Source organism: Cebus imitator, unplaced genomic scaffold (assembly GCF_001604975.1).
Source record: "Cebus imitator isolate Cc_AM_T3 unplaced genomic scaffold, Cebus_imitator-1.0 Scaffold453, whole genome shotgun sequence".
NCBI lineage: Eukaryota > Metazoa > Chordata > Mammalia > Primates > Cebidae > Cebus > Cebus imitator.
In genome coordinates this window covers 381,409-394,527 of record NW_016107768.1, presented here as the reverse complement: position 1 = coordinate 394,527, position 13,119 = coordinate 381,409, and the positions used below count along the sequence as shown (strand labels likewise).

The 13,119-nt window shown below is 35.0% G+C and overlaps 1 protein-coding gene across 2 annotated transcripts in view; it reads right to left on the bottom strand.

Moving 5' to 3' along the window:
* SUGT1 (SGT1 homolog, MIS12 kinetochore complex assembly cochaperone) overlaps positions 1-13,119 on the bottom strand; it is a 37,902-nt gene that overhangs the window by 14,840 nt on the left and 9,943 nt on the right. For both annotated transcript variants that reach the window (XM_017511835.2, XM_017511836.2), the window contains 5 exons: positions 11,070-11,123; positions 10,673-10,689; positions 9,612-9,634; positions 7,919-8,015; positions 6,744-6,851 (listed from right to left, as the gene is read on the bottom strand). In XM_017511835.2, the coding sequence (XP_017367324.1) occupies positions 6,744-6,851; positions 7,919-8,015; positions 9,612-9,634; positions 10,673-10,689; positions 11,070-11,123 (299 nt within the window). The remainder of the gene's footprint in view (positions 1-6,743; positions 6,852-7,918; positions 8,016-9,611; positions 9,635-10,672; positions 10,690-11,069; positions 11,124-13,119) is intronic.

Below are 13,119 nucleotides of genomic sequence, written 5' to 3'. Positions count from 1 at the left end.
AATTTCCTTGTTTTACCTGAAGAACAGCACAGAGTAGCATTCACATTTACTGAAAGGCACTATAACCTGAGTAACTGTGCAGTATGAACAAGAGGACTTTATAAATCCAAAGGCAAAGCTCTTAGTAACAACCTATTTCAGCTGACACAAGCAGACCTCAACTTGAAATTATACTTAATCCATTAATTAAAATAGCTGCATGTAATAAACCACTTAAAGTAGCTTTTTAAAAAAGGTAAAAGGGGCCAGGTGTGGTGGCTCACACCTGTAATCCTGGTGTTTTGGAAGGCTGAAGTGGGAGGATCACCTGAGCCCAAGAGATGGAGACCAGTGAGCCATGATCACTCCACTGCACTCCAGCATAAGCAACAGTGAGACCCTTTCTCCCCCTCCACAAAAAAAAGTAAAAGGGAGGGACTAATTCCCTATTAATTCCTTTTTACACTTAATTCACTTTCAATGTTTGTACATGCTTTTAAAAATGAAGTTTTAAGATGATTCTAGCACATAGTTCCAGAATTAGCACCAGTCTAATTTCAGAGGTTTTTATTGCAACCATTAACAAACCATTCTATTTTAAGTAAAAAATACTTTAAAGGTAACTTAAAACTTTAGTAGATTGCTTGAATGTTGCTCTCATATGTACAGGGAAAGCTCTCAAGGTGCTAATATCTCAAGAGTATTCACAGATTATCCATAAGAATGCCTACTGTGCTGGATCATTAATTCTCAACATTATCATGTATTACCATCCACTTCTAAAGTTTCTTCTGCATAGCAGAGAGTTTAATTCTTTGCAATCAAAGAAACTTCAGATTTAATGAGATGTCATTCCTCTTAAGCAAATCATGATATCCAGACACCACCATCTTAAGTGGTAATAAGATCACACTTACCACTACAGACTGACATGAAGGGATCTTTCCCAGAGGCTAAAGAGCTAGGGCAATTTATTGGCAAACTTTTGAGAACCATATACTTCAAGATTGTGCTCATTAAATAACTGTTCCCCTGATCTTCAGAATATAGCCTTCCCAACATACTCTTACTGAGCTCTTTGCACATTTAATTGCATTAAATTTCTTTGTCTGATAATAGCTCAGTCTTTGAGCCCAAACTAACACACCTACCTTGTTTTTACACTAAAGTATTTCTATAATCACTTTTGAAATACAAAAAAAGGGCAATGAATGGAGAACTGAAAGGTCTTCCCAGTCTTCTAACAGCTCATTTCAAATATTTGCCGAGTACCTACTCTGAACTAGAAACAGAGCTGGTACCTAAAGACACAACCTCTGTTCTTAATTAATCAGAAGAGACATTCCCATAAACAAAAAGATTCCAGTATGTGCCATGAGTAGTGACCGACCTATGTATCGGGAAATAACGAGTTATCTGAAAGGAAACATGCCAGAATGTCATCTGACTGGTGAGTCTGAGTGATTACTTCCTAAGCTCCTTTATCTTTTCCAGATTTTCTATGACATGAACTTACTGCATTTACAGGCTGAATAAAAATCTAAAGAACGAAAATAAAACACTGAGAATAGTGCTAGAAACATTTATTGAGCTCTTATTACATAACCTGTGTGCTACATGCTTCATGTGTATCATCTTACTTAATAGAATCACCCTATAAAAAAAGATTGTTATCCATATTTTAGAGATGAGGGAGCCAAGATATGAAATAATTTGCTGTAAGCGCTTTTTTTAGCCAAAACTTTTGCTTATTTCTGAGGAAATAAGCAGGGGTTGATAATAAGATAAAAATCAGTTGTATAATTAGAAGAGTCACAAATACGTGCCATTTGTTGGATGTATGACCATAAGCAAGCAACTTAAACTCAGCAAGTCTCAGTTTCTCCTATAAAATGAGACTAGTAGGCCCTGATTCATTTAGGGTTCTCAAAAAGATTAAATGACATTATGTATGAAAATAATAATGAACTGTGTCTGGCAATTAACAACAGAATGCTATCCTATATCAGTATCCTCATCAGTATAATCAGCTGAAAAACCTGGGCAAATTATTGAACATCTTTAAGTTCCTCTACCTGTAAACTAGGGATAAAAATACCTAGACCATCCAGTAACTATCAGAATTACATGAGATAATACACCGTACAGTGCCTGGTATGGGATACAACAGTCAAAACAGCTATTCTAATTCTCCACAGGTCAAATAAAATGGGACTGGTTAAATAAGCTACAGTATATGCATATACTGAAATACTTTGCTGTTGAACATGTAAGGGCATGATAAAAATATCGACAAAGTGTAGCTGTTTAAAAATTATGTAGAACAAAATTCTTCTTTTAAAAATATATGAATATATATTACAAAATATAGAAAAAAAATACATTCCAAGATCTACAATTTGTGATTTTTAAAACTAATTCAATTAAAAAAAAATCAAACAAATCTCACTATTATCAACACCATTGTATCAAAAAAGCAAAACAAAACAACTTGAAATTCTCGTATCTATGTATCAGACAAGCAGGAACATCCTGCCCAGATACCCCATTCCATTACATTATGACCAGGATTTTTCTTTAATACACATATATTCTTCTATAAACATTAAGAAAAGGGATTCACTCTAAAACTTCTCAAATATTAGTGGGTGAAGAGAAAAGGAGGCTATTTTGTTTCTAAGACATACATTTTTATTTCTCATAATTCCAGGCCTTCGTATTTTATAAATGTGTAATACAGAAAAATTACTATGACTAAAAATAGAACATTTTCAGAAGGGCAAATTCACCCAAAAGACTGAGAATTATTATTATTATTATTATTGTTATTATTATTATTATTTTTGGGAGACAGAGTCTCACTCTGCCACCCAGGAGTCTAGAGTGCAGTGATGCAATCTCTGCTCACTGCAACCTCCAACTCGCAGGTTCAAGCAATTCTCCTGCCTCAGTGTACCAAGTAGCTGGGACTACAGGTGCCTGTCACCACACCCAGCTAATTTTTTTCTATTTTTAGTAGAGACAGGGTTTCATCATGTTGACCAGGCTGTTCTCAAACTCCTGACCTCAGTGATCTGCCGCCTTGGCCTACCAAAGTGCTGGGATTATAGTTATGACCCAACATGCCCAACTTGAGAATTCTAAATGTTAAAGGGAATAAAAATTTTTTAAATGAATATTTTACAATATGGGTGCCACTAAAGTCACAATTTTGAGACTATGATGAGAGAACAGTGTCATGAAATTAACAAGATGAAATGAAAGAAATACAGTTTCTTAATTTTTCTAAGAGACCTTCAAATCGAAGTTTCTTAATTTCTAAAAAATTAACAGGCTGTCATGAAAGCTGATATTCAGTAAAAGCTAGCAATAACTATCATAGATACTGAAAAAATATAAACCCTGGCTTCGAAAAACGTATTAGATATTACATTGTAAAATAGTTAAGAAATGCTATTTCATTAATTTCAGGGTTTTATCTCTTCCTCTTCCTACTTTCATCACAAATTATATATCACTCAAATTAATAACATTTAACCACTGGCTACTGCAACATTCATTTAATCTTCAAGGTGGGAAAGAAAAGAATTCCCAAAAGCAAAGAAATAGCCCTTTTAAGCTGCAAATTTTACAGATCTCTAATATTAAGCAGATTCTCCTCTGAAAAATGCATCCTTTCTCAATTCACAAAGGTCCAAGATATCTGAATGATCAAGATATCTGAATACATGAAAACAAATTATTTTAGTACTATTCTCTCTTAGTGTCCAGGAAGTAAGCCTCAGTAACCCAGAGATTTTATTTTTAGTGTTTTAATATTGTCTCCCTCTATTGTACGCAAAAGGAAATTCAAAGACTTTTTCATTTATTTCCCTTAAGACATAATCAAGTAAAGTTCTTTCAATTTGTTTCCCCCCAAATAGTTTAAGAGTTAGTAATCTAACAAGATTATGTGTGTGTCAAAATATATATAAAATGTGGAGATACCAGGGTCAGGACAAGAAACACAATAATTCTTCAGAATACAAACCTTAGAATCTCAAACTTAGAAAAACCTAGCAAAGATGTACTAGTTTGGCTGGCAGTCAGAGTGTATTTATGTCTCCTGGGCCGGGCTGAACAATTCAGTTAACTAGGTAAACTTGGGGAAAGTATTTAAAGTCCTTTAACCTCAGATTTTTTTTCCACCTGCAAAACTAAGAATAAATATACTCTGCCAATGTCATGGGACTAAAACTAGAACCCAACTTTCATTCAATCATTGAACTAAGCACTCACAGTACAATGCATGTGGTGAGGGCAGCCAAGTTTAGGAAATAAAAATACAGCATGAAACATACTTACATAATAAAAAGTTATTCATTGTTTATCTGAAGTACAAACTTAAGTGAGTACTTTATCCGGGAACTCTAACTGGAGCACACACAAAGATACAAATAAGACATGCTTCTTATCCTCAAAGGCTTACATAGGAACAAGGGACATGAAATGTACGCATAAAAGAACTACTATAAAAGGAAGAAAAGTAGTTACTTAGCATTTAAAGAGGAAAGGGGCAGAAAAAGCAAACTGAGAACACAATATAGTTGAAGAATGGTTAAAATTAACAAATCCAAGACTCAAAAGAGAAAAAAGAATTAGAGATGAGAGTGCTTAATTACATCCTCAACTCTAGCCGCACATCTGTGTATTTACCACACGTGATACTCTTCCACCCCACCAGTCTTTGAATCAGGTGGCTTAGTAACACGTTCTTAAGTCATTTATCATTTATTCACACTCAATTTAAATTACTTCAAATGGACATGCATTAGCAATCACTCTCTCTCTTTTTTTTAAACAGTCTCACTCTGTTGCCCAGGCTGGAGTGCAATGGCATGATCTCAGCTCATTTGCATTAGCAATCTCTTGATAGACATATACCAAAAAAGTCAAATTCATAATTTTCTGAACCATAGCACTCTCAAATCTACCTAGAGTTTTGTGTCGGATTACTCAAAATTCTTTTATTAAACAAATTCTATACTATGTGGATATGACCCGTGACAGACCAAAATCCTGGTAAGATTTCACCCCTTTCCTCACCTTCTATTGTCCCACGCAGCTATTTCATAAATCTGCCTCATAATTAACCAGCTTTGTTCTTGACAATATCCAAATAAATAGGCAGGGCCTTTTTAACTAGATGCAAAAAACTACTTCACTTTGCACTTCCTGCTCCAACCTTCTGCAGCTGTCTCCTTTCTGCAGGCCTAATTATCATTCTTCATGACACAGGCCAACCCTGATCCTGTTCCACAACAGGAAACTTCCCATGTCCTTGGAACTTCAACTTAATAAATATAAACACAGTATGCCGTAGGACTTGTGTATAACAAAGGAGTAGTAGGCCCGGTGCAGTAGCTCATGCCTGTAATCCCAGCACTCTGGGTGTCCGAGGAGGGCAGATCACGAGGTTGGGAGATGAGCCCATCCTGGCCAACATAGTGAAACCCCCATCTCTACTAAAAATACAAATATTTGCTGGGCATGGCAGTGTGTGCCTGTAATCCCAGCTATTTGGGAGGTTGAGGCAGGAGAATAACTTGAACCCAGGAAGCGGAGGTTGCAGTAAGCCGACATCATGCCACTGAACTCCAATCTGGCACAGAGCTAGACTCTGTCTAAAAAAAAAAAAAAAAGCCTACCTACATCATTTATTCCCATTAACTCATCATTTATCATATGCCTTCACACAATTCTATCCAGCTGAAAGGATTCCAGTCCACAGCCCTCTTTTCAAAGGTGCTGAAAATTCAGTCTCATAGTCATTTTGTGCATAGACTAAATTCACAGCGCAAGCAAAGATCCAGAGTCAGATTTTCAGTTCAGTACTTTTCCTACTCACTACTATCTACATCTTTTGAGTGATAAATATTCCCTGAATATTAATTCTACTGTATATCTTTACTTTTTTAAAAAAATATAAAGGAATCTAAAATTTAGTTTAATTAAATAATTCATTCATTGTTCCTTCATAATAATCTAAAATTCAGTTTAATTTAAAAAAAAAAAAAAAAGGTTAGGGATTTGAGACCAGCCTGGCCAACATTGTGAAACCCCGTTTCTATTAAAAATACAAAAATAGGGTGTGGTGGTGCATGCCTGTAGTCCCAGCTACTTGGGAGGCTGAGGCAGGAGAATCACTTAAAACCAGGAGGCAGAGGTTGCAGTGAGCCAACATCACCCCACTGCACTGCAGCCTGGGCAACAGAGAGCGAGACTCCGTCTCAAAAAAAAAAAAAAAAAAAGAAAAAAAAAAAAAACGCCCTTTAAAAAAAAAAAAAAAAAAAAAGAAAAAAAAGCAGATTCATCTTTATAACAATTTATATTTTTAACTGCATGAGACAGCGTGAGAAAAGTATTTGTACATCAAAGCAGACAAAACCAACAAGTTCAAGAGAAGAGACATTGTCAGATCAAATCTTAAACACAGGCTGATTTTATCTATCTTTTAAAAAAAAATCTTATTGAAAAACATTGTATCTGTCCTAGTAAGTGCACAAACGTCACACAAACTAAGTGGACTCTTAGACTTTACTGTACTAGAATTTAAGAGGTAAAATAACCCTGATACTCAAAAAATACCACCCTTATTTTCCTGTCCCTTTTAAAGATATGTGGCTGAAAGAATCTACAAGCTTATAAACACATGGGTAATTAGTTTACCAGCACTTCTGTAATTCTGAAATATTACTACTAACAACCCTTTCAAATTGTCTTACCTTTGTTGAAAGTACTTTAAATGTGCTCTGTTCTGGTATTATAGGATGAAGAAGTTCCAGTTTCAAATTGTAATCCTCTCCAGAAGGAAGTTTAACCAAAGCAGACAACTAATGAACACAAAATTAGCATCACATTTTGTAAATGTATATAATGGAGGGCAAAAAACTTAGATAAAATAATTACAGAACTTCAATAAAGTTACAAATTATTTTAAACACTATATATGGAATATTAAAGAACCTGAAAAGGTTCTCAAAGATTTAAGAAGCTTTTTTTCCCATCTGATATCCTTGACACGAATTCTTACATACATCATTAAATAGCAGAAACGAGTAAGTTTCATAATATTTATCATATATTTAATCACACCTATTTGACATTTAGATCTCAAGAAAACAAAATATACAAAAGCAAAATGATATATAACAAAAGGCTATTTGTGTGCAAAACATCTAGTTCTACTACTACCTCTTTTAAATCATCTATCATGAAGTTCTCTACTAAATGCTAAGAAATCAAGTGGTTAAAAGTCATACTCATGAGGTTGGGAACGGTGGTTCATGCCTATAATCCCAGCACTTTGGGAGGCAGAGGTGGGTGGATCACATGAGGTCCGGCGTTCGAGAACAGCCTGGCCAGCATGATGAAACACCGTCTCTACAAAAATGAGCTGCGCATAGTGGCATGTGTCTGTATTCCCAACCACTCAGGAGGCTGAGGCAGAAGAATTGTTTGAACCCAGGAGTCATCCAATTGCAGTGAGTTGAAATCACATCACTGCACTCCAGCCTGGGCAACAGTGAGACTCTGTCTCAAAAGAAAAAAAAAAGTCACATTCATTTAACATGGTTAGTCAATTCTAAGACATGTGTGATCACAAAAGTAACTAGACCTTTTTCATGAAGTACCCAAATATAACCAAATCACATTATCTTACTAATATAACCTAGTTCTGCTTTGAATTTCAAACCTAAAGAAAAAAAAAAAAAGCACATCTAGCTATAACTTACAACATACTTATCTCAAAGCAATGGCTTCAGATTTTATTCAGCATTTTCCACACCATCTCAGGGAAGAAATGGCATTTATCTGATAAACTTTTATAGATTATTCTCCAATATACTAAATTTGCAAATAGTAACCAACATTGAAAAATGATTTAAAGTCTAATGACCTGTTTTTCTGAAAATTCCACATTTACATCATTCTTCTGAACATTCTTGATCATAAGCGTAATGACTACTTGAGATTCTGTTTGATACCAGTCATATCTATTACAAAAAAAAAAGAAAAATAACATTTCTAATTTTCTTGAAGCTGTTGTCAAAACAAAAACTGGTCTAATAAATAACAAGAGCTCCACCTGGAGGAAGAAAACAGCAAAGTAGCTATTGATTCACAGAATCAACTTTATATAACTAATTTTTTATGCTCCATCCTAACGAAAAAAACAGTAAGGTAGATGGTGTTCAAACATTTCCAGTAGACTTGAATACTTACATGATTCTCTGGGTTCTGATTCATATCTCTAGTACTGCTGTGCTTAAGCTAATATAAATATTAAAGATGTCATTTATTTTAAACAGCTAATATTAATATACCATCAACAGAGTTTTACACTCTCATTTCATCCAAATACTAAAGGTAAACCCTTAAATCCCTATTTTACAGAGAAAACTTAAGCTCAGAAAGGTGAAGCAATAACCCAGTCAGCAGCAGTAGTGCACTGGACCCAGGTCAGCCTGAGTCAACACACCAAACTCTCGTAACTGAAGTTGGAAGCAGACAGGCTTGAGCACAGGAAATGGGGCAAATAAGCTAAAATTAAAATCACATAAAGTTTAACTATGGGATGCACAACATTAAATACAACACTTTCCTTCAATCTCAAGATACACAAGAAGACTAATGAATCTAGATTCTAATTCTGTGCACCTTTTGTACTGAAAGCTGTAGAAACGTAGGAATTCTCACTTTCAAATCAGACTAGATTAAAAGCTCCCTGAGGGTAGGGCTGTTTATCCTATCCCTATTACACTCCTATGATCAAGTACACACATATATTAAGTCAGATGTTAGATTATTTTATGCTCTGGACATCTTACTATTTGATGGTTATGTGCCCTACTCCTGCTGCTGCCACTAGGGCAAGTAAAAGTTCCATTATCTACTAGGTGCTTGGAGTTTCATTCTGTATCTCCCTACAATGACCATGAATAGATTGTTTCAACATTTCCAGGCCATTTTAGGTAATGATATCCAAAATCACCTTGATTAAAGAAGTGAACTTTAAGAGTCTCAGTTCCTTTGCAATTCAGTAAGGATGCAAAGCTACAGAACAATAGCTTGTGTTTCTTTCTGTTACAGTCCTAATAATAGAAGCTGTACACAGGCTAATGAATAATTAAAAGTCAAAGGCTTGCTAGTTGTTTATTCAATATTATAACTGCTGCCCTCAGCAATACTAACTTTCAACTCATACAGAATGTTCCCATGAAAAATTTGCTCCAAATATAAAAGGCACAGTAAGTTAAAATTCTGTTAAGTCTACTACTAACTTGTTTACCTATGAAGTAACATAAACTTAACTGGACGAGACTCCCCTTAACATATGGAAAGGTAATGTACTATGGAACCAAGGGAAGCAACTTTAAAGATGAGAAATGATTTAAATTTAACTTAAGTGTAACTATTAATCCTTAAACAGCCTTAAAATTAGCTTTACATAAGGCTATTGCCACAATGTTACAAAACAAAAACTTAAGGATCACATGGTAAGAATTTGCTTACTTTGTATTAAATTACAGGTTTTTTTCCCCCTTTAGGCATATTTATCAGGCATTGTTTTATGAAAAAGAAATACTTACTTGATTTTTGACTGATGAATCCACTGAGATGCAGATTGATATTGGCAAGTTGAAAGAGAGATTTTTACAAGTCAGTTTAGCAACTGTATATTAAAATACATGTATTATATTAATTTATCCAACACTGCAGTTATTTTGATATGAAATAACTACATGAAAACTTTCTTCAAGACAAAGTATGGTGACTGTAATTGTTAAATACAACTAGTCTTCAAAAAAAAATTAGAATGTTCAGCATTTAAAAAATCTTAGTTTCAATTTCAGAAAAGATTTTTTTTTCTCTAAAATAACAGACCTTTAAATAACAGAAAACTTCTTAAACACATGATTAGAAAAGGTTGCTTATGTAAAATGGTCAGTTCTAAGATTCAGCAACCCCCTAAGCTAAAATAGCATTGTTTTAGAAATTGTTTTAAAGAAACAGCATATTGGCCAGGCTTGATGGAGCATGCCTAAAGTCCCAGCTGCTTGGAAGGCAGAGGTGGGAAGACTGCTTGAGCCCAGGAGTTTGAGGCTAAAGTGAACTATGATGGCACCACCACACTCCAACCTGTGTGACAGAGCAACACATTGTCTTTTTAAAAAAAATTTAAAGTTACTTTTATTCAATTCCACTATCTTTATTAACTGAAAAGACTTGAAAGTTTTCATGTCCAAAACAACAAACACTACACTGAATTAGGGATAAACATTTCCAATTTTCCTTAACTTTTGTCTTAGCCCATCATAAAAAGCCCTACAACTGATTCACACTGTTGAACCTAAGTAAATGTGATATGGTGTAGTAAAGGAAAAACAGTCATCTTGACCATACTAAAACACGAAATCAACTTTAACCACACACTAAATTCATTAAAATAGCCCAATACTTTTCATGACTAGAAACTTCTATATTTATCAAAAAATGATTTTATTTCAGTTCCTAGAGGAACCAGTACTTAAATGGAATTGCTTAATATTTAACCAGCAGTGAGCTCATCCTGAGTCTTGTCCCAAATATATCTGGTATTCTAAATTTAATGTAAGTAAATAAAAACATGAAGAAAAAACTTTGGACTTACCACCTCAGATTCTGAGCCTATTAAAACATAAAAAGGAAGCATTTTCAGGTAACAGTAAATTTATAAGCAAAGTTATTTATATGATTTCTATAGCACAAACCTATTGATTAAGCAAGCAAATTCTCCATACCTTTCAACTAAAGTGGTTTCATTTTGTATCCTGAATTCATTTTGGGCCCCTTAGTAATTTCTTACTGAAATACCATACAAGCAAATCCACCCAAATCTCCCCTTCAACGTAAGAAGCTATGCAAAACCCAGTATATCTTTGGAAGTCCACATCTAAGGAAATATATACTATTTAAACTAAATCATAAAGGTAAAAACAAACCTGTTTAAACCAAAAAATTTCAGATATTTACTTTTTAAGTTGAAATACCATGGGAGACCTACATACCATTCTGAGCTTCTTGACACCTTTTAATCCAGACACTGAAATTAGCATCTGCACCTAGAAAGAAAAAACTAACTATAATATCACTCCTCTGTACAACCTATTAATCAACAAATACTTACTAAATACCTACTACATCTCAGGCACTGTTCTAGGCACTGGGGGGTCAGCAGTGAATAAAATCTGTCTTAACAGACCTTATCACCAACTCTTTTAGTTATAAATATACCAACAGTTTAACATTTAGTTGTTCATCCTGAAACATTTTGATTTTTTAAAAATTTTAACTACAGCAACCTTATTAATTTCACAAACAATATACATTTCCCCCAATCACTCTGCTCTTAGAGAAGCTTCTTCACACACACAACAAAATAAGATGTTGAAATCAGACTCCCAATATGCCATCAGTTACGGTGGGGCGGAGGCTTGCTATCTGGGAGCTGAGTTGAGGTCCAGAAGCCTTTCCAAGCCCCAGCTTGCTCTTCAATGCAGCTACCTGTTCAGTCCACTATTCTCTCAGTGGCTTTATCTGTTACCATGCCTTTCCTACAAACACCAACATCTTTAAAGTATGTGAAGTTTTGTCGTATCTTCAGGTTATATGGCAGTGAAGAGGCTACAGGTGATGTATTACATATTTATAGATAGGGTAAACGTATGCATAAACAAATTATTCTTTTCTGGAGATACAGAACAATGATTACATTTAAACAGTCACAGTACATAGTGAGATATGTTAAAAAAATTTTAAAGTACTCTAAATAAAAGCTTATTAATTCAAGTTAACTGCAGGCAAGATTAATCTGAAAATTTTAAATTCAAATTTTCTTAAAACAAAAATTTATACTTTACTAATTTATAAAAGAAATCCAACTATACAGGCTTAATAAAAATTTTAAATAAACTCTCTCACACACACACACACACACACACACACACACTGTATTCTAGAGAACTATTATATCGAAACCCTAGATTTTAGTAACCCATTATATTAAATAATCAGTAACTGAAACCAAGCAATCTATCACACAAAGAGTGGCAAAGGTAAAAATTATTTACCCTGTCTTATAAAAATAGAAGCCTGAAAGTTTAACTTAAATTTTTCTCAGATTTTAGTTGGGCATGGTGGCTCACGCCTGTGAGCCTAGCACTTTGGGAGGCCAAGACGGATGGGTTACTTGAGGTCAGGAGGTTGAGACCAGCCTGGCCAACATGATGAAACTCTGTCTCTACTAGAAATACAAAAATTAGCCAGGCGTGGTGGCACGTGCCGGTAGTCCCACCTACTCAGGAGGCTGAGGTAGGAGAATTCCCACTTGAACTCAGGAGGCAGAGGTTGCAGTGAGCCAAGATCACGCCACTGCACTATGACCTGGACGACAGAGTCTGAGCCTCTGTCTTAAAAACAAAACAAAACAACAACAACAACAAAAAAAAACAAAAAAAACAAAAAAAACAACAACCAAAGTTTCCTGGATTTAAAGATAAATTTATTTCTAAGTGAAATATCCTCATAGCAATTTTATCAAAGAGGTATTTTTCTAAAGGCCACCTCTGAAATAACTATAGAATAAACGTCAATGGCATGATATTAAGATATTACTCAAGAAAAGAGTTTAGGGGCCAGATGCAGTGCTTCATGCCTGTAATCCCAGCACTTTGGGAGGCCAAGGCAGCAGGATTACTTGAGGCCAGCAGTTCAGAGGCAAGTCTGGGCAATGTAGCAACACCTTGTTCCTACAAAAAAATGTTTAATTAGTTCAGTGTGGTGGCACATACTTCCAGTCCCAGCTACTCGGAAGGCAGAGGCAAGAGAACTGCTTGAGTCCTGAAATTCAAGGCTGCAGTAAGCTACGATGGTGCCACTGCACTCAAGCCTGGGTGACAGATCAAGACTGTGCCCCAACTCCCCCAACAAAAAAAAGAAAGGAATTTTGGGCAGGAAACATTTATATTGCTCTTAAAAGGAATAGGGCTTAGAAATGTAGAGGATGAGACTGGGCACAGTGGTTCACACCTGTAACCCCAACACATTGGGAGGCCTCAA